We start from the raw sequence: 27555 nt of genomic DNA, 5'->3' as shown, positions 1-27555 counted from the left end.
TAAAAAAACTAAAACTTCAATTGACTAACGTCAAAACGCTGCATAGTTTTGTTCAGAATAACAGTCCCGAGGAAAAGTGCAGCCTTTTTTGGATAGGAGACATGTTAAAATATGGTCGAATCTGAAACCAAGTTTAAAAATATATAAGTTTTTCGGTGAATGAAAAACAAAAATGTTTTTTTTTTGTTTTTTTTTGTCAGACTTTCACGTTTTTTTTATCGACTTGCACAATCCCGTTCAGTGTCGGGAACCAAAATGCAACAAATTGAAATGCCACTAAATTATACTGAATGCAAATGAACAGTATAATTAAACAACGTCATTGCTTAATGTGCATTTTATAAAATTGTCACCAAGAAAACTGGACTCTCCGACAATATCAGGAATTACTTCGTGCATACGTCCCAATTTTTAAAAAATGAAACTCTTCATGAAGGATAGCCAGGTTTGACACCAAAAAGTGGACTGTCTGTTTTGAGGCAATTGTTGACTTTTGGAGATCTAGCTACTTCTAAACAGTTCAAGCCGTGGATTCGAACCGATAGTTCAGATGTTTATTCTTGTCAGAAAATTCATGAATCCATTTAGAGTCAACAACATTAATATAACTTCACAGCTTGCCGCAGAAGCACCTGGCAAAATATACCTACTAAGTAGATGGATAATTTTGTTCCTACAAACGGCTAAGTTGTTTAACGGCCAATTTTAGGAAGATTAACTAATCGCTGTTTTTTTTCTTCGTGTCATACTTTAAGTTTTGTTGCTTGCGGTATTTTTTTCAGATATGCCTGCTTTATATTTCTAGACACTAAAACTTTGTTTCTACTATCATAGACAATTACTCCATATATATTCAAACTTCAAACAATGACCGCTGTCGACAATTAATGTGATACTTGCATAATAACCGGCTGCCTTGTGATCAAATCTATTTTGCATCGACTCCCCTGGCGTCGGTCTAGATTCCGCCCGAGAAGGGGTGGATTTCTAGTTTTTAAGAAAATTTTTCGTCTACATTTTTTAAGGTCATGTTCTACACTTGTAGTTCGATGGAATGACACGTGATCATAAGAATAATCTGAGATAAAAAAAGTATAATGAAAAAAATAATAAATACATTTTTTTCACTCCAGAGTAGAAATCAAAGGTCGCCTTTTTAGGCAAATCACAGTTCAGTACAGCTTGAGGCGCATTTCTATTGGAAAGAAAGGGACAAATAGCGATAAAAACACCCGATAACCTGCAGCTATCCCAAGTCCAATAAAGAAGTTCCCACTCTGTTAATTTATATACCAGATAGATTTTTCTCCAGTTGTTGACCACTTAGCAGCAAAAACAGCAGCAACTTCTCCCGGCAAAACAACAAACATTAATCAACACCATACTTTTATTCAATCCACGCTAAAACACCGCGGGTCTGAGCTGAGAAAATTGAGCAATCAACAAAACCCAACCACATTGCAATACCAATAAAATAACATCCTAATCCACACTCATCCGCAGAGCGTGAAAAAGTGAATTTGAAGTCTCCAATCTGAATTGAGACTTTGTTTTTAATTAGATCTTCGCCTATAGTTTCGATGTCCATAATGCAGTCGGCAAACGCAGCTTTTTCTCTTCTTCTCAGCATTTCCCTCCTTCTCACCTTGGTAAGTCAACATTATTACTACTAGTTAAATATGATTATTAATATAAATAAGCACTAATTAAAAATTATTCATCCTTGTTTTTTGATAGTTTAATAGATAAGTGATGATAATTAATTATTTTGCTCAGATCATTTTTTTTTCAATTATTTCAGCAATTATCTCAATGAATCAAAGTTTTTAGCGAACTGCTGAGAAACATTTTGAACTTCAAGCCCCAATTTGAGCTAGAACGTTTGTACTACCCGTCATGTTAAAAGTCGTTTTTCAAGTCGTCGTCTTTTTGACTGCATAAAATGTGCGTTGAGAGTATGCTTGCCAAAACTATTTCAAAAGCCAATTCAGTCCAATAGCGATTTAGGGTCCTATGTGATTCACCGCATCATTGCTTTTGGGAAATCTATTTGTTTTTTTTTCCTTTTTTTTGTAGAAGAGCTTGTTTACTCGTTAGAAAAATGAAGAAAAAAAGATTAATTTTGAAAATTCTAGAATCTGCACAAAGTCAATCCTTTTGAAGAAAATTTTTCAACTGATTTGTTTTTGGACGCTTCATAAACTATCTACCAAAAATAGGCTCTGAGGTTGATAATTTTTTTTGCAAAGCCTCATCGCATACAAATGAAGGAGAAAGCCCTGCGTGGTAACCAATTTCAATTTAGTTCGTACAAATCCATGATTCCAACATATGATTTGCATCACGCTTCAATCTTAGTCATGACGATATATTTGAACAAAACTGCTCGTATCCGAAAAAAGCCTTAAGCGTTGCGACTGAATGTGTTAAGGACGACGGAGTGTTCAATTTTAAAAAAATGGAAAAAAAGTCTCAAAAAAATGAAAAAATGTTTGAGATTTTTTATTTTTCAAAATCATCTCCCGACACGCTCTGTAATGTACAAAGGGATATATTTTGCATATAATGAAGTTTTAAACGCACCACATAGCATGCCTAAATTCAATTTGAAACGATTTTTGAGACGGATTAAATCTCCACTTATTTGTTGATAGCACGAAAAAAAATTGCGCAATATTTTATCCCAAATTGGCTAAAATGACAAAATTTAAACAAACATAACTTTTTAAAGAGCCATCACAGTTAACAAATATTAATAAATCTGAGCGTGGGACAACAATCGTTTTCAGATTTCATCAAGAAACTTCTTCCAAAATATTTAATTTGGTCTGAAGAAGAAAAACCGAAGAAAAAAACCGCATATATTTTTCGTCACTTTCTAGAAAAGTCAGAACAATGATTTAATTCGCATATGAAAAAGTAATGCACAGACCAAATAGCCGCCCCAATTCAAATTGAAACGATTTTGGCCAAATTGACAATTTTTAAATCCGTAAAAACTTCTGAAAAACTTTTACAGTTGAAATAACTTTTTAAATCTGAACTCGTACAAGAATATCTTTTGAATGATATTTAAAAATTCCATCAAAAAATGGTAGAATAGAAGTCGAAAATCGTCCAACGGATTAAAAAATTCACCCCGAGCACAAATTTTGCGTCATTTTATTCGAAAAAAAGTCGGAACAATGAAGTGAGCCAATGAATTTTCCAGGTCTATTTCCGCTTGATTGTAAGAAAAAATGATTTTTTCCTTGATAAAATTTATACACAACAAATAAATTCAAACATTGTTCAATGTTTATCAAATAAATTGTTTTCATAAAAATCTGAATTAGGAATGGATAAACTAAAGTACAATAAACACCCACTAAACCCTAACATAAATTGATTTAAATTTTAAAAGAAAATCATGAAAATAAATCTTTCTAATACATTTTTATATATTTTCTACGTTTTTACTGATTCTATTAATTATAAGAGTGATAAAAATTATCGAGTTAGCACAGTTATCTACCCTTAATAATAAAATTACCAAGCATTAAATTATCTTCGAATTTATGTACAAAAAGTTTGGTGATTGCTGGTCTTTTCACCATTGTTTTTGAGCGAATAATTAACATCGTTAAAAAAATCAGACTTTTTCTGCATCGGTTTGGTAATACGCTTCCGATGAGATTTTAACCTATATATAGAAAAATTGAGATTAAGTGTTTTTTTTTGTTCTAAATGCAAAGATTTTCAAGCAGACATTTGAAAAAGACAAGAAGGAGAACTTCCCAATTCGACAACGGACAGCAGATTTTCATGAAAAAGCATTCATAAAATTAATATATCAAAATGGCTCTGTTAATAAATGTTAACCATCTGAAAAAAAAGTTGTTGATTGCAATTTGGAAACTGTTTTGAAAAATTCATGATACCAAAAATTCAAATATAGAAAAATTTTGAAGCAAATTTGAAGCTTGCTATTTCGGCCTTTTGGACTAATTCTTAGTAAACGCTTTCTATTCGCATTTCGTTCATGGTCAAGGTGTAAACAGTGAAAAAAAAAACAATTGAATCAATTGTTTTAAGAAAATTTGAAACCTTTGTTAAGGTCGAGCTACACTGAGTTTTTGCATTACTGGGTAAAAAAAAACTGAAAAAAAAAAGAAATAAAAACCCCAAAATATGATTTAATTAAATAATGTTAAGTTGTACCAAATAAATGTTTTCATCGATGGGGAGGGAGGATTTCTCCTAAGTATGTCCCAGCTTTGAACTTATGTTAGAAGAAATAATCCTGAATTTTTTTTACAGAACATGGTCTTGTGGTCTTTAAGCGGTAAAGCGTGAACAATAATCAATCACCTCAATTAAATTATTTAAAGTTGAACCTGTGTCCGGGTTTTTCACCCAGAAACAAGTAACGCAATCAGCTTTGCCAATGTTTGAGAAGTTTGAACTTTTAAATTTAATTTAGAATTTTTTCATTGCTTTGGGGGGTGCCGGACATCAAGCCGACGGGACTTCAAGCCGAATTGTAAAATTAGGGACTTCAAGCCGAATATTTCCTTATAAAGTCGTGAAATATGAATAATTTGAAAACTTTTTTGAAGAATTTCTGAATTTTATGATCTTTCTTCACTAGTTATTGGCGTTTGGATATAAATTAAGCCTCCAAATGATGTTTCGGAAAGTTGAAATGTAAAACATGGTTGAAGGCATTTTTGATGTTTATAATTTATGCATTTCAAAAACCGGCTGATGTTATAAACGGATGCGAATCACAAGTGGTGCATTGTCATGAATAACGCTTATTATGGACTAAACTTGCCAAAATTTTAGAAAAGCAACGTTTTACAGATGATAAAATAGCGTTTTGGGGTGCTTGTAAAGTTTTAATTTCGGCTTGAAGTCCCTTCGGCTTGAAGTCCCGTCGGCTTGTTGTCCTAGACCCTGCTTTGGGTTACAGAACCCCCGCCTGTAGCCTTATTATTTAGGCTGTTCACCCCTCGTTGTATACAAAAGTGGGAGGGGTTTCCTAATTCAAAACGGAGCATTCCCTTTCTGATCTGAATGTGTGATCATTAATTCGCCCTAGAAAACACTTCATGAATATGTAAGTAGACATTGAGACTCTGATTAGAAATTGCATAATGAGTTCTATTTGATTGGTGTAAGAGCAATTGATATTTAGAGTCGCATGGGCAGCAATTCAAAGTAGATATTGGGTTTCACAAGCGGTGTTTATGTTTCTGCTGGGAAAAAAGGACGACGACTTATAAACTCAACACCCATTATTAATTCAAGTTCAACATTCCCGCTCCTGCAATAACGACTTTCTCCAACTTTGGTGGAATGTTTGTGCATAAAAATCGATAGTTAGATTTTAGAATAATTTGCCAAAAGCGACGCAGATTATTCATGTCTAAAGTTAATTTTTTTTCGGATGTCAAGAGAGCTCGAAACACAATTTTGCTTGTCTTCTTTAGCTCAATTAAATTAAAAAAACTCGATTTTTTTGATTTTTTTAAAATGCAACCTTGCCCTACCAAAAAATAGAATGAGTATTGCGATGTCTGTTCTGTTTGCGGTTGCATTTAGTCTTTTTGTTAAGTTTGTGAAAACAAAACAAAAATAGATTGAAACATTTTCTCGGAAAACAATTACATTGAAAACAAACATAAGCGAGTCTTTTTAAATTTTTTCGCAATTGTCTTTTTTTATAATTCAGTGTAAAATTACCAAACAATTAAAATTGATACTTTGATCTATCAAATTTGTAAGCATCCTTTCAGATTTTTCAGATCTGATTCAAATAGGGTGTTATTATTGCTTTTCCATCGGGATTGCGAGGATATATATCGCAAACTGTAATCTCAGCTCTTGTCAATTGTTTTTTTTCTTATTTTATTATCCGGTTTCAAAAGGGAGTTTTTCTCTCAAGTTCTTTTTTCTCTCCAAGCACAATATCGATTTTGACTGACTTGACTTGCTATTAGGTGCTTGTGAAAAATCAACAAAAAGAGAGCTTGAAAAAACATATCGATTGCAATTTTCTAAATTGCAAATTCATTCTTTGATCCGACAAACAACATGACGCTTGCTTTTAACTGTTGTTTGACATAGACCTACAAAACAAAAACAATCCATCAAAAAATAGGAGCTTGAAAGTCAAGTAATCAATATGTACTGGTCAAAAAATCCTAGGAAGCCCCAGTTTCTTAAGATTAAACAGCATTTGAAAAACGCAACAAATCACAGTTTGACGTCCTTAACCACAAAAGTTTATCAATAAAGCTCTGAAGTTAAGCAAACATCATTACGCGTCAAAGTCAATTCTGTTATAAAGCCAGTGGCGCAATTAGAATGGGTGGGGGCAGAAGGAGGCTTTCAATCTAAAGCGAATATAGGGTCGTTGAAGTGTTTTGTAGAGCTGAAAGCGACAAAATTTTTCAAAATTTTTTGAAATTTTCCAAAGTTCTCAGATTCGTTCTGTCTCAATTAAACCATTTTGAAAAATGTATTTCAGAAAGTTTTGCTCAACGGTAATAAAAATGTTACCTCCAAAATAAAACCTCAAAATAAAACGACACAGAGCACCAATAAATTGTCACTTTCTTCGAAAATTGGAACAAAAAATGTCTCATTCAAATTGATTTTACGAACTCTTCTTATACATCACACAGAGCATACATTTTGCCGAGCAGAGCCAAGGGCAAACTTGTAGCAAAGAAGCCAAAAGTTTACAAGCAGTGTTCTTAAAATTAGAAAATGTTGGCATTGATTGTTTATCGTAATGAAAGCACAATTTTTCTGTCTGCGATAATCACTTACAACAGAGTATGTAATGAAAATTTGCGACAGGTTTCAATGGAAATAGAACTTGCAAAACTAGAGAACTAAAAATATTCACGCTCAGAAAAGCTCATAAAAATGGCTGCAACTGCAGCTTTCCTTGTCTTAGATTTTACTACTTTTGCTCCAATTTTGAAGAAATTGATGAGCTTTTGTGCTCTCGTAGGATTATTTTTTAAGGCAAACTTCAATGTTTCGCTCCACTTTTGAAGAAATTGACAACTCTTTGTATTCGTGTAGGATTATTTTTTAAGGAAACCTTCAATTAACTGAAGAATATAACTTCTATCCTGACCAATTTTCAAGTTTTTAGATGTTTTAAGAACAACAATTTATAATTTGAGTTATAAGGCAAAAGTAATTGTCTATTATCAGCTTATTAATTCTGCACCTAAATCATTCCAAATTGATTTGAGGCTAGCTAAGTGGTCCAACTACTGCCTAATAAAAGCCCTAATTTATCATTTGTTAACAGATTTTGAGAGTGGGTTGATTTACAAAAAAAATTGTATGTACTTTTTTCTGAAAAGTTTCATATATAGCCAAAAACTAGATCCCGTACTTTAAAAAGATGTCAAAATTTTGAGGGTTTTGCGAGCAGTCTTGTTTCTATGAGTTTCTCCATTGGAAGAGAACCTTCTTGGAAAGTATTTTCAAAAAATTTTCTTGTTTCGCTGACTATTGGATTGTACCACAGCTGTCCCAAGTTTTCGATAGTTTGTTAAGATCGAAAAATCTGCCTTAGTCTTGGATCATAAACAATTTTTACAACGAATACAGTTTGAAAATGAACAAGACTGCTCGTATCAGGGCGAACCCCTGAATGTTCCGACTGCCTTTTAAGGTTTATGGAGCAGCAGTAATAACATAAAAAAATTAAATTAAATAAAATAAAATGAAATTTTTTTTTCTAAAACTTGAATTTTTTTAATGAAAATCATTCCCCCACACGCCACATAAAGTACAAAAAGAGAGATTTTGTTCATTATAACAAATCAATTATGGCAAATAAGCTTCGTTCAACTAATTTGGAACGATTTATAAGACGGATTAAATCTCCGCTTACGAGTTGATAGCGCGAATTATATCGCGCGTTAATTGTCCCAAATTGGTCAAAATGGCCAAAATGACAATCTTTAAACCCTCATAACTTTACGACAAATGATCACAGGTAAAATATCTTTTCAAATTTAAGCTCAGGACAACAATACCTTTTGAATGATATTTAAAAATTCCGTCAAAAATGGCTAGTTAAAAAGTCGAAATTTGTCTGAAGAAAAAAAAACCCACCCCGAGCACAAATATTCCATTACTTTCGTATCGAAAGTCGGAACAATAAAAGCAAATAGTTTTCAGAAAAACAGAAACAGGTGGAAAAATTATTCAGCAGACAGAGAACATTTTTGGAATTTTTTTTCTGGATTCAGAGCTAAGACTAAGAACTAACGTCTAATATCAGTTTTTAACCCCATGTGAGCTTTCTATGAGAAAGTTGAAATCGGACAGAAGCCGTAATAACTACTCGATAGTTGCTTCAGGTTGATTCGGGCGGGCGGAACACCAGTTGAACGATTATCACAAAAAAATTGAAACCATATTTTAAGTTTTTGCTAGCAAAAAAAAGTATTAGTTACCAGTGAATGAAATTTGAGCAAAATCAGGTGGATTCAAAAAAGGCGCACAAGGAGAGATGTTTTGGCGTTACAACCCAGGTTGACGCTATCTGAGAAATTTTCTCTTAAAACATTACAAGTTTTCACAAAAATAGGCTCTACGAATGTTACAAGATATAAGCAAAAATCTTCAAAAATTATAAGCAGCGTAAAAATTATCCACTATCACGGACTACAGTAACGGAAACTCGTAGGCCAAAAAACTTGTTTTGTCATATGAGTTTACTTTAAAAAAAAACAATAACCTTATGGTGTTAGTTTTTTGCTAACAATTTGAAGTTTTGTTATAAATGTTTTTTTTTGCTATTTTATTTTTCAACAATTATAAGCAGCGTAAAAATTGTCCACTATCGCAGACTACAATACCGGAAACTTGTAGGCCAAAAAACTTGTTTCGTCATATGAGTTTACTTTAAAAAAAACAATAACCTTATGGTGTTAGTTTTTTGCTAACAATTAGAAGTTTTGTTAATATATATCTGAACCCCACATACAACACGTCTGCAGCTATATGACATGATTCGTCAAAGTTGATTTTTAATTATCTCCCAAGTATTTTTGAACCGCTAATTACGTATAATTAGAAAGTTCGCCAGAAAAAATTTCAATGTTTTTGTTTCGTAAATTGTTTGTTTTGGAGTTTTAAGACAAAAGTTGGCTTTTTATTGACGGAAAAACTTGTCTATGCTTATCTATGAAATCCTGATACAAATTTTTAAAGTTGTCAAAACACATAAACGGAAATGACAACACATAATGTTGTGGGAAAAAAGCTAAGGCATCGCAGCGTAAAAATGGTCGAAAACAAAGCATGTTGCTGAACCCGCAAAAAAAAACTGCCCGTGCATTCGGTAGGTGTTTTGTAAGTTTGTTAATTGAAATAATCAGGAGCTGCTCAAACAGACAATTAAGATGTTGCTAAAAATGAGATCAGAGTTTGAAAACAAGTAACCTTCTCTCTGGAATCCAATGACAAGTCCAGCAACAATATTAAACTAAAACGATGGACGCCTTTTAAACTACCAAAAAATAGCTTGACGTTCACAAAAAACGTTGCAAGTTTTTTTTTCACAGGCCTAACAATTGTGTATACAAAATGTTTTAACAATCTTTTTTTTTGTTATCTTATCTGCTGAAGTTCTTAGCCTACGGGCTGAATGTTTTCTCTCTAACACTAAAGTATACAAAAAAAGTAAAGAGTTGTATTCTAAATACTAAAAAGAACATAAATTAATTTTGAGGCATTCGCGTTTGAAAAAAATAACATTTTCTTTTTTCCTTTTATCCTTCTAGTGAGATTTAGAAAGGATGAGTAACCCTTAATTTATAATTATGGACATTATAAAATTCATCGTTTTTTTTTCAATGTTAAACAAAATCTTTCGCTAATCTTTTAGCTGGTCTACGAGTTTCAAAAAGCAGACTTGATGAAATCTGAATTGAAAAGAAGAAAAAATAGCTTAGCACAATTCATTGAGTAACGAATTAACAAAATCGAGAAGTTCATTAACGAATGTCTAAAGTTACGCTTAAATGTTCTACTAATTAACCGTAATTTCAGCTAACAAATGCCGATAACACAAACAAACAGGTGAATCCGCGACAAGTTCTTAAACTATTGCTCCGATGTTTGAAAAAATTGACGAAATATTTGTGCTTGGAGCAGTTTTTTTCTCCAGGCAAGTTTTGGCTTCTTAACTTGCAAGTCTTGACGGATTTTTTTTGTATCAGCCAAAAAGCATTCTTTTGCAGACAAATGACACACAAAATATTTTGCGATGTTGGTCGCGTTAGCGGAGATTTATCGTTCCAATTTTCGAAGCAAACAGGAAAACTTTTTTTTTCAGTCAATTTTAGTCTCTTTAATTAATTATTTTTGACGGAAACGTCTCAAAACTACTGAAAAACCTTGTTATCTTGAGCTCGAATGTAAACTGTGATCATTTTTTATTAAGTTATGGGGGTTTGATATTTGTTACACTGGCCAACTTCGGACGCTTGACTCGTGATATGTTGCGTTCTTAAAACACGCGTAACTGATGGATTATTTCATTGCAAATTGAATTGTTGGACAACATTTGATCTGATGTTCAGTACAGTCACTTAAGTAGCTATTCTGTCCATTTGTAGCTCACATCAGATTCTGGGGAGTAAAATTAATAAAAAATGGATGAAAACGTAATTTTCGATAATTTTTTAATCAAAGTTTTTTAATTGGTCCTTAAGTATCGTCGGAAAGTTCAAGACATCTTTCTGTATTACGAGCAGTCTTTTCGGTCTTAGAATTTGTTCCAGCTTGAATTGAGGTATGCGGTTTGGTCTTTTTAATGGTTTGATGTGAGCGAAATGTTTTCATTGCGTGTAGGGAAGAGTTTACAAAATTCGGAAATGGAACCAACTTTTTTTAAGTGTCTTCATTTTTCACCAAGTACTGCTTCATTGATTACTACTTTACCCAAAGTACTAGAAAAACAAACAACAAACAGCTTGAATCAATTCAATTCGGAACGACTTCTAGACAGATTATATCTCCTCTTTTGCATTGAAAGCACGAAATATATCGGGCGTTAATTGCCCAATTCGGCCCAATTGCCAATCTTTAAATACCCGTCACTCTACAAAAAAATGATCAGAGGTTAAAAAATATTTTCTTATGTGTGAGCTCAGGACAAAAGTTCGTTCAAAAACAGCTTGTTGAAAAGTGAAATTTGTCTGGTAAAACAAAACTGACTCCGAGTATAGATATTCTGTCAATTTACCGAAAGTCGGGACAATTAAAAAAATGTCTTGGGAAAAAAGCTTTAAAGATTTGCTGCAAACCCTGATGTAATTTTCTAATGTTGTCATTTTTAGGTCAAGTTACAATGTCAGGTTAACTAAACTGTATTTAATTGAATAAATCAGGTCCAGTTTTCCTTCTTCCTTGTTATTACAATAAGTTGAAAAATTATTCTTGTAGCTAGCTAATCAGGAAAGCGATCAAAATGTTCTTTTTTGAAAGTTTTTGTGGCAAAAAAAACTGTGATTGAAGCATTTGTGCTATGTACAGCGCAGCCTCTTTTTTAGAACGAATTGTGCCAAATGTTAGTATCAAATTCTTTCGAGATGTGATTGTCAAAGTTTTCTTAGGTATTTAGGTTTATTGATGCAATTTTCTAGGCCCCTAAACTCTCAGTAAAAAAAGCTGCAAATCTTGATCTCAAATTATGTTTTTCTAAAATTTTAGCGTAACTATTTTGAGGGGGGGGGGGTGTCATGATGCACAATTTTTGTTTACAAGCAAGCTAATTGGCCAACTTTGTCAAAAGGGCAGAAGAAAACTGCATCATGAAAAGAAAATATTTTAAGAAATTCGTCATCAGTTGGTATTCGTTTTTTGTTGACCAGGTAAGATTACTATCTTTACTATTTGATATTTATGTATTGTACCATACCGAGAATCAGGAAGCGTTCTCGTCGTTTTCAGTTTTAATCAGCAATTTAAATTCTATGAAATACAAATACCAGAAGCTGTAGGTTTCTGTTTGAGAAGGTGCTTCTCAAGATAAATTGTAATCATGATAGCAAAAACTAGTCGCCACAAAGGGGGATTATCATTTCTCTCGACGAGTGAATTATTTAAATGAAACAGATGGAATTACTGCCAAAAATGTACATGGAAATTACAACAGTTTGATTAAAAATTCCTTTTTCAGCATATTTATAAATTGGTATATTGTAAATTATAATATGACGTAATCGCAACTGGACGCACATGAATTTTTTGATCAGTGAACCGGGATTTTGAAAATTGGGCTTCAGTTTTTATCTTTCTGTTTTCAACTCTTCCCGGTTCCTTCTATATTACAGGGAAATCATTTTGCAAGCTTATTTCAAGAAGGAATGGAATTGAGTTTGTTAATTTTTTTCGGATGTTTAGAAGAAAAAAACAATGGCATTGGTATGATCGCTTTTTCACGCCTCAGTGCTATGGCACCTGAAAAGAATAATTACTCAAAAATAATCTCGAGTTCTTTTTGAAAACTCATTTTTTATTTTCAATTAGGTTTTTAATTAACTCATTTAAAACGGACACCTTGGAAACGGGAGATTTACTTATAGATATTTTTGTGTAGTAGCTGTTTTAATAATGTGGGATGGAAGGAGGTTTTTTCATTTTGCTTTTTTTCAGAATTTGATCAAATTAGAATTCAAATTAGAATTCATGCAGGGGCGGATCTAGGATTTCCTCGAGGGGGGGGGCACCGCTTTCAAAATTTTGGAAAAACAGGGTAAAAAAGGAATTTTGAGACACTTTTTGAAAAATGTTGACTAAGAAATCGCATTTCTTCGGCGCGCGCTCCCCCTCAAAATTAGTATATATTCGCGCCGAAGGCGTCTTTAGCAAATTTTTAGGTTCCGTCAGCCAAAAATGGATATCTCAAAATAGTACAAAGGGGGACCCTTTGGGTCGGCAGGGGGTCGAATCCCTGAGAAGGGGGCGTCCGCTTCCCGCTCTAATCCGCCCCCGGTTTCATGCCCTTTTCACTGTTCGCTCTGTCTCATTTTATACCCTGTCTTCTCTGGGCCAGCAACATACCAGCGTAGATTAAATATTCCATCTTCAAGCATATATCAATTTTGTGGACAAATCGTAAATCAATTCGATAGGCGAGGTTTTATTGCAGTTAAATTGCTATGAAAAAAAGAGCCGCCAATTAAGAAAAAGTGCAATATAATTTTTCACTGCTCTATTAAAATGAATTAGCGCACCCTAATTAGACTATATTTTGGAAAAACTGATTTCTAAAAGGTCCCTTTTTTGCGCTTTCCTAGCAAGTTTATTTTATATAAAGGCCAACTACTCATATCGAAAAATTTTAAAGGCCGTCAAATTAAAGTAGATCTCATAAAATTGGAATAGAATTGGAATCGTTTGTGCAGCAAGTGGGTCAGTTTTCTGCGTGAGGACAATTTTGTAAAAAAAAATTTCCGATCTACTTTTACTTACGCCATTCGTTTTGACTATTTTCAAAGTGTTGTCTTCTGATCCAACTATCAATTTTGGGGCATATTTTGTAATTTGAATGTGTTTTCACTACAAAATCATGTACTATCGTTTATCAAGGACTTAGCTAGACTGGATTTGGAAAATATATATTTTTTATTTACAAACTTTGCTTTTTTTGCTTTTTCTGCAAATTTGATTTGTCTCGAAGTCAACTTTTGAGTGTGCTCAAATGAAAGTAGATACCGTAAAATAGGACCAAAAAGGGACCTTTAGGGCAGTACGAGAGTCAGAATCTTGCGGGAAAGCATTTTTATAAATAAAAATTGAACTCTCTTGTAATTTGAATTATTCGAGCGCTGCTTGAACAGATTTTATAACTGAGCTACCAAAATTTTTAAAAAAATGTTACCACTAAACTTTATTCCACTACCAATTTTTTGGCGCAGTTTTCAAATTGGATAAATTTAGTTTCTACAAAACTTAGCAAAGAAACTATTTTTCGGATAGGTATCATCTAATTGACTTCATTGTTCCAATTTTTGAAGAAAATGAGGAATATATAGGCTCGGCGAGGTGGTTTTTTTTATTTAAGCCAAATTAACAAAACTTTGGTTCCTCGGGCGATTGATTTTTGATCTGCATGGGCCCAGCCGGGTATCCACACAACTACAGAAACCTGCAACAATTCTGTTAAACTACTCCTTTTATACGAGTCGGTCTAAGTCTGTGCAAAATGCATGTTTTATAATTTAAACGCGGGGAGTTATCCCGCACATGTAATTTACGAAATCAAATGGCATTCAAACCTTTAGGGCTTTCCGCTGATACTAGCAGTCTTGTTTGAGAATATATCTGCAAAAAATACTCTAAAAAGCGTTGTTAAGTTTTTAAATTGAGAAGTTTGAGGAGTTTATTTGATTCAAGAAGAATTAAGAAGTTAAATTGCTTTAAAATTCGTCAATTATTAAGCTAGTCAACTGAAACATACAAGGAGGGGCTAAGTCTTTTACCAGACCGACCTTTTACCAGACCACAATGCAATAACTAAATTAGTATAAGTTAAAATTAGGTGAACATTTGAAAAGGAAGCGGCTAGAACAAACAAAACTTTGATGAGAACTTTGTTGAAATCTTTGTCTCTAACCAGACTAAACGGCGTCATTGCATCTGTCAATCAAATTTGTTTATCTAGTCTGGTAAAAGGTCCTTATTATAACTTTTCTGGTAAAAAGTCGGTCCCCAAACAAGGAAGTTGATTTTTGGTCGGCTGTTGAAATTTTCTATTGAGGCTGTTAAGAAGTTTGAGTTAAGAAGAAAAAAGAAGTTTAATTGCTTTATAATTGGTCAATTATTAAGATGGTCAACTGAAACATAAAAGGAAGTTGAAATTTGGTCGGCTGTAGAAATTTTCTATTGAGGCTGTTAAGAAGTTTGAGTTAAGAAGAACTAAGAAGTTTAATTGCTTTATAATTGGTCAATTATTAAGCTAGTCAACTGATACATACAAGGAAGTTGAACTTTGGTCGGCTGTTGAAATTTTTTATTGAGACTGTTAAGAAGTTTGAGTTAAGAAGAATTAAGAAATTTAATTGCTCCATAATTGGTCAATTATTAAGCTAGTTAACTGAAACATACAACGAAGTTGAACTTTGGTTGGCTTTTGAAGTTTTCTATTGAGTTATTTTTAGCTCAAAATTTCAAGAAAATTGCCACGTTTTTTAAAGTGTTTTAAAGTGATTAGTTAAATCAGGTTGTTAAATCATGTTGCAACTGTTGAATTTTTTTTCCAAATTAATTTTAGCACAAAACAATCAAGAAAAATTCCACGTTTTTCTGAAAGTGTTCTGAAGTGATTCGTTAAATCAGATTTCATTTATGTTGCAACTGTTCAATTTTTTTCTAAGATTTAACTGTAACCCAAAACAATCAAGAAAATATTCTACGCTTTTTCAAAAACTATTTTAAAGTTATTCGTTAAATCAGATTTCATTTATGTTGCGACTGTTGAATTTTCTTTAAGATTTAGCTGTAACCCAAAACAATCAAGAAAACATTCTACGCTTTTAGTTATTCGTTAAAACAGGTTTGACTTATGGTGCAACTGGCTACTTTTGTTGCCCATTGCCAATGTTTCAAATTTCGATTAATTTTGTTTTCAATAAATTAGGACACCTTGAAAAACACCTTGATTTTTTATTTGACTCATTGTAGAAAAAGTTTTCAAAATCTTTAAGCTTTTCTGAATACAATTTGGCATACCTTATTTTAGTTACATAGCAAATGATAATTTTTGGCTCCCGCAAAATTTCTAATTTTGATGAAAAAAAAACGTTTTTTGAAGCAAAATTGAAGCCCCGATAAATACATGTAGTGTTGGAAAAAAGAATTGATGTAACAATGGACAATCCTGAGTGCAAAATTTTTGACAAAAACTTTTCTAGTTAATTTTTGATTTTTTGTTGAGTTTAATTGCAAGTAGCGCCATCGGGTAAATTCAATGAAACTTTTGCACATGCATGTTTAATATACTGATCCGCTTTTTAAATACTGAAATAAGTATTTGCGACTTGTTTGTTTCAAAGAACGTTCAGTTTGCAAACTATCTGAAGAGTCGAAATAAAATTCATTGGAAATAGCGTAGTCCAAATGCTCAAAATCAAAAATTATTTGATGATTTTTTGAACTCAAAAAAGGTTTGATGATGAGTCCTCGTACATTTCTAAGTTTTCTTGCATGCTAAAAACTCAATTTTGTTTATGGGAATAGATGTTCCGTCTAGCTAAAAACCACAAAAAAAGCTATTAATTCTATTCAAGTTAAACTCCGTCAGACCCCTGCAAACTGCTTTGTGGGAAGATGTTAGCTTTGTTCCAAAATAACTGCATAAAACACATCACTGCTTCAGAGCTGGCGTTCAGCTCGGGCATTTTTTGAAAGTGCAATTTTTCTGTGAGATGTGAAAGCCATTCTAAACTCTATTATTACTGTCTTTGGTTATAAACACTGTTTATAAGGTTGGCTTTGAAATTCAGTTATTTTGCTTTGATTCTTTAATTAGCTTCTCACATTGACAATATTAAAATTATAATCGCTTATTTTTTAATAAATTAGTTTCCAAGTATATGCAAACATATACACTTGGGAAGACCGTCAAAGGCGTTTAGCTTGTCGAGTGACTCTTCAAATGCTTGTTAAAAACAAGTTGTAGACAAAATCAAAATTGAAACTCTCAAAAACTACGTCATTTTTCACTTGAAAACGGTATTTTTGATTTATACCTTTCAGGCTCCATGGAAGGAAATTAGTGAAAGGTAAGAAAGAAATCGACAAATTGTCTGCTTTTATCTGAGTCCAACAGAGGGCATATTTTTTCATGACTCCAGAATGATTTTTTTCAAGGGGAATGTATGAATGTATCTTTGAAATATAGCCATAAGCTTCCATCACTGAGACTATTAAAACAGTTTAAGTGCCGAATTACAAAAGAAATACCACTTAGATTTTTCAATTCAGCTCCAGAATATGTGACTAGTATGTTGAGCCGAACTTGGTTGTAATATGAAAACGCGCAAAATTTCAGAGGTAAACATTGCCAAATAGCAGGTCACAATAGACCTAAACAGACTTAGATCCCTGAACAAAAAAAAAGTAGCGCATTTGTTTCATTTGGCTAAGTACTTTTGCGAGAAATGTTTTGACTTCACTCAAAATAAGTAATCTTGATGAAGAATTAAAAAAATGCTATAAAAAGTAGAAAATGAAGCAACTAGACTGCAGTACTCAAAGCAGTATAAAACAAATAAATTAGAGAGTTTTTGATATTGAAAGGCAAGTTTTTTAAGAATTTGAAATTATCAATTGGGTTCATTTAATTATCATCAACCTTCGAATTTGCTGGAGGTTTTTAATCTGTACACCTCCGGAATACAAAGGGGGGAGTTTTCACTGATGATTTGCAAGAAATCCACAAATTTAAGTCGAAATTCCACTGGGACGTGTTCCTTAAACGTCATCTTCAATTCAATTAACCCCCCTTTGCAATTTTTAAAGTTTTTTAACTCAGGAAACTTGGATTTTCTAGAGATCAGTTTAAGTGTAGTAACCCAAAAACGTTACAAAATTGATCACAGACAAAAAATATATATATATTTAAACTTTTAGAGACGAGGACTTTAGTACTTTTCAGGTGGTAAAAACAATTTCGTTTAAATGAAGTTTTTTGAAATTTCAATTTTTTTGAAATTTTGTTGATTATACATGAAGTTAATTAGTTAAAAATTAATCAAAAATTCGATTGAAAACTTTTTAAAAAAAGCGCTTGGCGGCTGTCGTGTGATTCAGATCCTCACTCTGATATGAGAAGTCTTCTTATATTTGATACTCGGAAATAGTCACTGAACCTTGGAGATTTTAAGTTTAAGCAAAAACTGTGACATAAGTAGTTTCGCAACATATAAATTATTGATTTCAAATGGTTTATAATCAGTTTTAAATTTATAGAACCATGGCTTATAATCGATGTTTTATATTCCATTTTGTTGTCTGAAGTCAACATGGGAATCGATAATATTGTTAAAATTTTAGGCCATAAAAATTCCATGTAAATTTTTTTTTTTACTTTTCTTAGAAGCGGGTAGGCATCTTTTGGACAATTTTGACCTTGAAAACTGCGGTTTTTTGGCGCGCTCTCCTCCTGAAAGCTAGTATAATATGGCTTTGGGTAGTCAGGGGGTCGAATCCCTGAGGAAGGAGAGTCAGATTCATAAAAGCGTTTTTCAGAAAATTTGCAATAAAATGGTCGAGATATTTTTCAATCCCTTAAAATGTCTGTGTACTCAACTTGCAGAAATTAATCACAGTTATTTTCATCGATTTTCGTCTTCTCCCATAAAAAGCAATGAAAAAAAGTATCCATTGAAAATGAACCATTGTTTTTTTTGATAGCAATTAGTTCATTTTGCTCTCAGCCTCCGATTGATGAGGATAAAACCACCCAATGGTAGTAGCGAGTAAATAGTAAATTTCTAATTTCCATCCTTCTCAAAACGCTACTTTTTACTTTATTGTTTTTTTTCTCTTGGGACGCGTCATTAAGAACAAAAACGATACGCTATTACTATTCAAATGCTTTGTCAGTGCGAACCGCAATAGAGTATATTTGTCCAAGAATAAGTTTTCCGTTTTCGAAATTGAAGCTAAACCTAAAGCTTTCAGGGCGGCCTGATTTCATTTTTGAGAGTCGACTTGATCGCCTGTTCATTTCGCTCCCAAAATAGACACGCTTTCGTTCTGGGCTGTAAACTTTTAATTGTTTTTTTTTTTAATAAAAAGATATAGCGAGAAACTTAGTGCCAAAATGGGCGCTCGTCGTAATTTTTTCTAGTTTTATCAATTGGTTTATAAGAAATTTTTACTACTCATTAAAATCATGTGATTATGGTCACAGGAAGTTATCATCACAAAACTATGCGTCACTTTGAACCATATTCTGAAAAGGTCTTCTTTTTTTCATGATTTGGCCCTAATTCGCAAAATTTGATATTATCATACAGTACTCTTGCAATATGAGATGTCTATTGGGGCAGTACAACAGTGCCGAAAATACAAAAAGTTTTCAACAGTGCCAAAAAAGTGATTTTCGGCACTGTTCAACAACAATTTTATTTTTGGCACTGATGAACAACTTTTTTTCGGCACTGTTCAACAAAAGTTTAATTTCGGCACTGTTGTACTTCGGCACTGTTGTACTTCGGCACTGTTGAACTCCCCTCTGAGAGCAGTATAAAAGTGCCGAAAATGAAAATCATCAATTTTTGGCACTGTTAAACAATTTTTCAAATTCGACACTGTTGTTATTCGGTACTGTTGAGCGCCCTAATGTATATCTATTCGATTACGAAGATTTTATTAATGTGTTTAGGTACCGCAACACAATGCATGTCTTTGATTTTACTTCGGATGAGAAATTCTAAGAGAATGTTAGACAACTTCTAAAAGCATTTAAAGCATAAAATTAAATGACCATACAATCTGGCAAAACGCAATTTGATTCTCCGGCAGGGGTGCCGCCACATGGGTGAATTTGTCAAATTGGTAGCCTTTCAAGTGATGCGGTTGTAAAATCAGTCGGTTACTTCTTCAAACCTCTGTATCACAGTATGACCTTCACGCATTAAAAATTCTTCTCATAAAAACTAAAACAATGAGAACTTTGATAGTAGCATTTTTCAATGTCGAAAATGATATTTTGGATGCAAAAAGTATAAAATTAGAAGTTCATTCTAGAAGTTTTATTAGATAAAATGTTTTATCCAAAAAAAGCTTCAGCACAAAAAAAAAACATTTTTTTTTATTTTGATGCAATTTTTAGAGGTTTGAAGTGTCAAGCGTGCAATTATTCCTACTAACATTTTTTTCTAAGTTTTGATGCAATTTTCTAAATTTTTGAAGTGCGATTCCTGCAATTAATTTATCAAATGTTTTTCTTTCTAGTTTTGATGCAATTTTCTAGACAATTGAAGTGTCATTCCTGTAGATAATTTTGCTAATGATGTTTAATAATGTTTTGATGTCATTTTTTTTTAGTTTTGATGACATTAATCGAATTAATTTTCACAATTTTTTTTCCAATTTTGATGTTACTTTGTAGGCGTTTGAATGTATGGGCCATAAAAAGGGAAAAATTATTACCAATTCAGTTTCATGCCCGAGATGTGAAATATAAATTTAATTGGTAGACTTACAAAAACACTTTCAAGCCTGATATCACTTTTTTGAGTTAATTTTTTCTTCTAAATTAGTTCTCGATTTGAAAAATTTTTTGATTTTGTTTGAAAAAATAGGTCCAAATAAAAGTAAAACCTACTTGTTACGATTGTAAATATTTTTTTTGCTCCCACTTTTGGTGAACGGAACGAAACGGAATCTTCGTACTAGGGACGGTTTTTTCTCCAGACAAGTTTCTACATTTTAATTGGAAGTTAATGATGGAATTTTTTATTACCAAACAAAAAATAATGTTGTCCTTAGCTCAAAACCTTTTTTTCAAACCTGACCAATTTTTTGCATTATTGTAAAGTTATGGGGGTTCAAAGGTTGCCAGTTTGGCCATTTTAGTAGAATTAACGGGCAATATGTATCATGCTTATTATTAAGAGGATATACAATAGGAATCGGTCCTAAAAAGTTTCAGGCATGCTATTTGGTCTAATTAGTATTTTGCTATCTGCGAACTATATTACTTGGTACTTAATATAGCGTGTGGGGGATGCTTTCGACAAAAAGGTTAAGCAAATTTCCATATTTTTGAAAATTTCATCAAGTTTTTTTTATTGAAAATTTTCGTCCATAGACCTTAAAAGGCAGTCGCAAAGTTTAGGGTTTCGCGCTGATACGAGCAGTTTTGTTGAATTGAGATTTAATAAAGTCAAAACAAAATTACAGGGAGGGTGTTTTTCAAGTGTATAAGGAATAAACTGACTGCGGTAACTAGTGCGGATGTCAGCTGCTACAAAGATTTTGTAAAGTCGAGATATGTATAAAAAGTTAAGTTATTGCCCTTAAAATTTTCAAATAAAATTGATTTGTGGTAGCTTATCATTAAAATGAACTGCTCAGTCCGATATGTATGGCTGAACCAAATCTACTACAAACCTAAAACTTCTCAAATATAAAAAGTTTTGAGAAAAATTCAATTTATGGTATAAACTGTTGAAAGCGTTGCATACGTTGCTAACACAGTTTTTCATACGTTGCTAACACAGCTTTATTACGGCCATCAGGATACAAGGTTACCATAATAAAAAAAATGAATTCTCGTGACTTCTTGAGTTTGGACGTAGAATCTGCAGAAGAAACCACAAGTGATTAATTTTTCATTTGCAATAATCCGACATAAATAACTCCCAATTCTATGAAAAACCATTTCAAAAATCAAATAGTGTTTTGTCCCATCCTCAACAAAAAAAACAAGTATTATGCAGCAAAGTATATTTAACAGCTCGGTACGACAAAATTTTCCAATCTAACATTTGCCATAAAAAGTTTTTGCCCTAATATTTCACACAATTGCATGCTTACGGTGAATTATTCAGAGATGTTTTTAAGCACACATAAACAATGTGAAAGTAATTCTGTTAATAAAAACCATGATAATAATATAAGTTAAAATAAATGAATTATTCTTACGCATCAGTTGAATGTAAATACTCGGGAGACCGATCGTTTAGCAGCCAAATCTTTTAGCATAAAAAGTGAAAAATGAGTCTTTTAGCAGACTAAGGTAATAAAGTGATGTGTGATTGATTGACAGACTCAACAAGGCTCAGTCGGGGGCCAAGCTTTCCCAATTAAGACAATTTCTCGCGGTTTGTCAACAAAACTATCAACTTTAAAAACACAATAGTCAAAATTAGCGGCGAAAAAAAGTTTAAGCGCAAAATAACACTCGTGTTGAGTTGAAGCGCAGCGGAACAAGCAGTCGCTAATCGCCAATTTCCGCGTTTGAAGTTAGCTATCACACTTTATGATTGTTCTCTGTCTGCTAAAAAACCTGTCTGCTAAAATCCCTAGCACCAAATTTTCGCAATCTAATCCTAACGATTTGAATGTTCCAGAGAGTTCTGATAGTAATGCTTTTTGACGTAGCTTCCAAAAATTCCAAGAAAACACCCAACTTTTAAAATTCTTTGAGTAACATCTCTTCTTCCACATACCAACACGATCATCCGATGAAATCTTTTCCATTTTCATTTTTGCCAGTAATTCGATTTATTCTCTCGGATTGGTGTTTCACGCACGTTTTTTTAAATTACGGCCCTTCTTGTTTGTTTTTGCATGAAATCTTTTTTGTTTTCTCCAGAAATTTTTTTTGTTGGAACTTCGAAACTAGAATTTTAGATTAATATTGGAATACACTTTCAAAAATTTGCCTTTCTTGTTGATTTTCATTACTCATTCTTTTTGGCAATCTCTAACATCAATCCACCAAATCTGAAACAATCGCTTCCATTTTCTTCGATGATACGTTTTATGTGACTTATTGTACCGTTTCCAGTTAGTCTTTTTCTGTTCCTTCTTCTTCAAACTATGTCTTCAATTTGTTACCGTTTTATCCAAAACTGCCCCCTTTAGCAACCCATTATAAACACAGATCCTTGATATGCACTCGTACTCTCACACCTTTCCCAACAAACGAAACGTTTCTGCAAGCATTAAAAAGTTGAACTATAACTTGTTACTGCATTCCATTTCAATTGAAAAACGGTTACCTTTCACAGTTATAGTAATTTTATTGTTCGGACTTTCAAAGAAAACGGAACGTTTATGCATGGATTTGTTATTTTTGTTCAGTCAAATTTCGACTTTGTAACTGAGCAGAAATAATTATAGCATCTAAAAAATAAAGTTATCCGCAGCTCAAACGCGAAAACTAATTTGTGAAGTTGAAGAGGTTGTAATTTGCTTAATTGGCCAATTTGTGATAATTAACGCGCAGCAAATATGATTCTTATATCACAAGTAGGCGGCGGATTAATGCGTTCAAAACTGTGTTGAGGTAAGCCCTTTGGTCTCATCTTCAGGGCAAACACTAAATGCATCGTTTTGTAGCTCACATCAGCGTATGGGGTGTTATTTTGAAGAAATATTGAAAAATTTAATTGGCCTTGAAGCGCAGTCGGAAAATTCAGGGCAATGCCCTGATATACGCCCAGTCTTGTTAGATTGAAGGCTGTATTTGAAACTATTGATGCAAAATTTAAAACTTGAAAAGATAAACAGTTATTTATGCAAATAATACTGAAACGAAAACTTATGAGTGAATCTCGAAAATTTTGATTTTGAACAAAGTTGTCAATGAAGGCAAACTATCATCAAGAAAGTATTTTGAAACTATTTTCGTATATATTTTTGAATTAAAAGATCACTGTGTCACATGTAAATAGAAAGTGTCAAGTTTTTAAAAGATGAAAAACAACAATTTAAAAAATTCTTAAATTTAAAACTTGAGTTTGTTTTTGAGATTTTTACCGTGCTGTGTAAAGCAATTGAAACCCAGAAAGCACATTTTTTTGACCGGAGACGCTGTTTAAAAATTTTTTGAACATTTTATAGGTTATCTATTTGCAAAATACCATTTTAGACAATTTTTGAGGTTTTTCAGCAATTTGAAAAAAGTTAAGTTCAATTTTTTTTGGAAAATTATGGCGAAAAGATTTGAAGGGGAATTAGCGTTCATTCCACAATTTTCCATAATGAGTTACGCAAATAGAGTGAACGTGAATTAATTAAGTCTCAATTTAGCACAAAAATATTTAGTGTTCTGGGTTGAAAATGATTGTTTTGTTTTTTAAGACCTCCAAGAGAACAGTATACATGTATACGTGTTTCTGAACACCGGGAAACAATTTAACGAAAAAGTACGGAAGTTAAGAAACCAATTTAAAAGAATTGATAGAAGCAAATGCTTTTGCATTGATTTGGGTCTAAAAATCAAATTTTAGATCTAATGATATCGTCTTCATGGGGCCAAGAGCAACTCAAAGTATAAAAAACAAGCTAGAAGTGGAAGTAAAAAAAAAGACTTAAGTCATCACATCAAAATAAAAATGAACCAAATCTGCCATTGTTGACTATTAGCAGTTACCTCCCCCCCCCCCCCCCACCCACTTCCAGCTGATAGCTGGGATAGAGTCAATTGTCTTATAAAACGCCAGTAAATTGAATTGGGGTCACATAATTAGTTGTTTCATTTTATTATTTATTTGCTAAATTAAAGTTAATTAATTGCAAAAGTAACGTTCAGAAGCAGTTGCATTTTGAGATTAATAGGCAAAATATCTTTTGAGATCAAATTTTTTTGACTGTTTTTAAAAGTCTGCCTATTAAGGTCTTTGAAGCAGCGTTCTTAAAAGTAAAATTGAGATGAAATTTTCAAAAAAAAAGTAAAAATGAAATTAGAGATTTTTTTGTTGGAAGTTATCCCCTCACGCAATTTAAAGTAAAAGGGATATATTTCGCATAGAAAAAACCATTAAAAGCACAAAACAGAAATTCTCAATTTATTTAGGATCGATTTCTAGGACGGATTAAACCTCCGTCTACGTGACGTGGTAATAGCGCGAAATATACGGAGCGTTAGTTGTCCCGAATTGGCAATGTTTAAAACCCTTTAATTTAACAAAATTATGACAGGTGAAATATTTGTTTTTCGATTTTGAGCTCAAGACAACAATACCTATTGTATGATGTGAGGAAGCTCTATCAAAAAACGATATTCAAAAAGTGAAAATTTGAAAGTCACTTTTTTCGAAAGTGGGATTAAATTCTCAATTGTTCCAATTAGTTTCGAAACAACACAGATTTCAAGGTATGAAAAGTCTTTCTCATTGCAGTTTGTTATCTTTATTTATCATTATTTAATAACTGGCGAAAACTACTGCCATTTCACTGCGTTTAATTGGTCACCAGTTCACGTTTTCAAGGATATAATCTGAAAGCTCTTTTTACATACGAACATTCCGATGGCTTATAATGGGAATTTGAAAGCTGCCTGTTTGACCAACGTTATTGTTCCGACTTTCGTAACGAAAGTAACGGAAAATTTGAGCTCGGAATTTTTTTTCTTCAGACCAATTTCGACTTTTTAACTAGCTATTTTTGACGCAAATTTTTTTACATCATTCAAAAAGTATTGTTGTCTTGAGCTTAAATTTGAAAAGATATTTTACTTGTGATCATTTTTCGTGAAGTTATAGGGTTTTAAAGATTGCCATTTTGGCCAATTTGGGACAATTAACGAGCGATATTTTTCGCGCTATTAACGCGTAAGCGGATATTTAATCCGTCTTAAAAATTGTTCCAAATTGGTTGAAGGAAGCTTATTGGCCCTAATTGATTTGTTAAATGGAGGGAAATTTATCACTTTGTATTTTGAATGGCGTGTGGGATTTTTACAAAAAATCTCAATTTTTTTTTGATTACCTTTAATTTTTTCAAGCTGTTACTACTCCATAGATCTTAAAAGGCAGTTGGAACATTCAGGTCTTTGCCCTGATACGAGCAGTCTTGTTATTATTAATGGACAAACTATTTCTTCAAATTAAAAAGAAAACGGTAAATCAAATCAATCCAATTTAATTTTAGGCAGGAAATTGTATTTTGTTAATAACGTTACTAGAAGCAAAAACTGCCTTTTTGCAACCTTAATAGCGGAAAAACTAAAACTGAAACACAGGTTTTGCCCTTTTACAAGAAGACTTGTAGTTCCTGCTCTCAAAAAAAATGACGGAATATTTGTGCTCGGGGTAATTTTTTTAACTAGCAATTGTTGACAAAATGTTTGTAACTCAACTAAAAAGTATAGTTGCCCTGAGCTCAAACTGAAAAATATATATTTCACCTGTGATCATTTTTTTTCACCTCGCATTTAAAGACTACTCGCATTATCAGACAACTCGCAATATACTCACAGCCGCAGTCGTGCCAACTCACAGCCGTAGTTGTGAGGGTACGACTTTATACCGAACTTAGAGCCGTAGCGCGCCTAATGGCAACCTTGAGCCAAAATCCTCATATTATAATTTTCTTAAAAAACTTAGAGAGTTTGCAAGTTGTCTTGAGCTGCGAGTTGTCTTTTGTTGCCATTTGTCGCTCTTTCTAATTAACACGCGATAAATTTTATGCTTTTAAACCTCCGTGAGCTTAAGTGAGTAAATTAGATAACTTTTTTGAAAGAGGTTAAATAATTATTTATTCGTGAATTATTTCGTAATTATTTACAGGTGTGCAGTAAAATCTTCGTAATTATTTACAGGTGTGCAGTCACCCTTCGTTGTACGAAAATGAAGAAGGAGGAGGTGAGATGGAGAAGAGACTGAAGATCCCGATGATGTCCAGACTACGCAATGGACCCCAGCAGCTCCACGGAGGATTCGGAATGTCTGCAGTCAAGAAACTCAAGATCCCCTTCTTCGCTCTCAAAAACCCCAACGACCCAAGGTATCGAAGATACCACTATGTTACTCCGATGTTACTAGCCCAGTGTTATTACGCATATTAGAATATAAAAAATGAGTTTTTCAAAGATTTGGCAAAAAAGCTGCCCAGTAGCCCAGTGGAAGATTTTACATTCGTATTTAAGAATAGTAATAGTTCTTAGTTCTTTAATAAGCCTCCAGTCAGCATGTTAAATTCCAATCAGCTAGAGAAACAAACGCGTGTACGAAATCATTCTTGAGCTTTTTCCATCCCCCCTCCTCAAAAAAAAATAAATTTCTTTTTTCAAAAACCATTTTAAAGTTGTCATAATGAAACAACGAAAATTTTTATTGTTAAAAAACCAACTACTATTATGAACACATTCTTTCTTCATACGTTATCACAAGAAATCACAAATTCAGCTATAATTGCATGCATAAGTATTGCAATTCACTTATACGGGATAATTGTTTTAAAAAATAGGAAAGAGGCCACCCTAGAATTTCTAGATGTTTTTCTGAGGCATAATTGACCTGACTTGTTTTCCAGGTACGCAGCTGGACTGCAGCTGAAGAGACAACTGGCCTCCAGCTACTTGCAGCCAGATGAGAGCCACTCTGCCATGTATTAATTAACAATCAAGAACAACTGTCAAATAACAACTAACTCACTTATAAAATCTCTTCATGTGAAGGGACAATAAAGAGGTGTTTGGTTGTGTGTAAATAACTGTTTTGGGATGCTATATGTATACTCACGAATAGATCGGCCGTTTTTCAGTGTCTATTACTTTTCTCAAATTGACTGTTTCAATGGTTTTTTTTCTACAGGTTCAACTGAGAATATGAGGATTAATTTTGCCTGAGTAGTCGCTAGTTGAGTTACAACTAAAAACATATGCGAAAAAGTATAGAAAATAAGTAAATGTTTTGAGAATCAGGTACAGTCGTAGAATCTTTTCACTGGTAGATCGTTAAATTGACTTATTAATACCAGTCGGTCAATTTTTTTTTCTGCGGAAGACGAGCTCTCATTTCCCGGGTTGACCTCCATAGACCGAAAATGCTAATCATA

At 32.8% G+C, this 27555-nt stretch overlaps 1 protein-coding gene across 1 annotated transcript; it reads left to right on the top strand.

Moving 5' to 3' along the window:
* The first annotated feature begins 1212 nt into the window (after positions 1-1212).
* Positions 1213-27297, top strand: LOC134854401 (uncharacterized). Its single transcript, XM_063870638.1, has 3 exons — positions 1213-1649; positions 26318-26502; positions 27031-27297. The coding sequence occupies exons 1-3, from the start codon at positions 1581-1583 to the stop codon at positions 27110-27112; spliced, it is 336 nt and encodes a 111-aa protein (XP_063726708.1). The 5' UTR covers positions 1213-1580; the 3' UTR covers positions 27113-27297.
* The last annotated feature ends 258 nt before the right edge of the window (positions 27298-27555 follow it).

Source organism: Symsagittifera roscoffensis, chromosome 9, assembly GCF_963678635.1.
Source record: "Symsagittifera roscoffensis chromosome 9, txSymRosc1.1, whole genome shotgun sequence".
In the NCBI taxonomy this organism is placed as follows: domain Eukaryota; kingdom Metazoa; phylum Xenacoelomorpha; order Acoela; family Convolutidae; genus Symsagittifera; species Symsagittifera roscoffensis.
The sequence above is the reverse complement of the archived record's forward strand: the minus strand, read 5'-3'. Positions and strand labels throughout refer to the sequence as shown.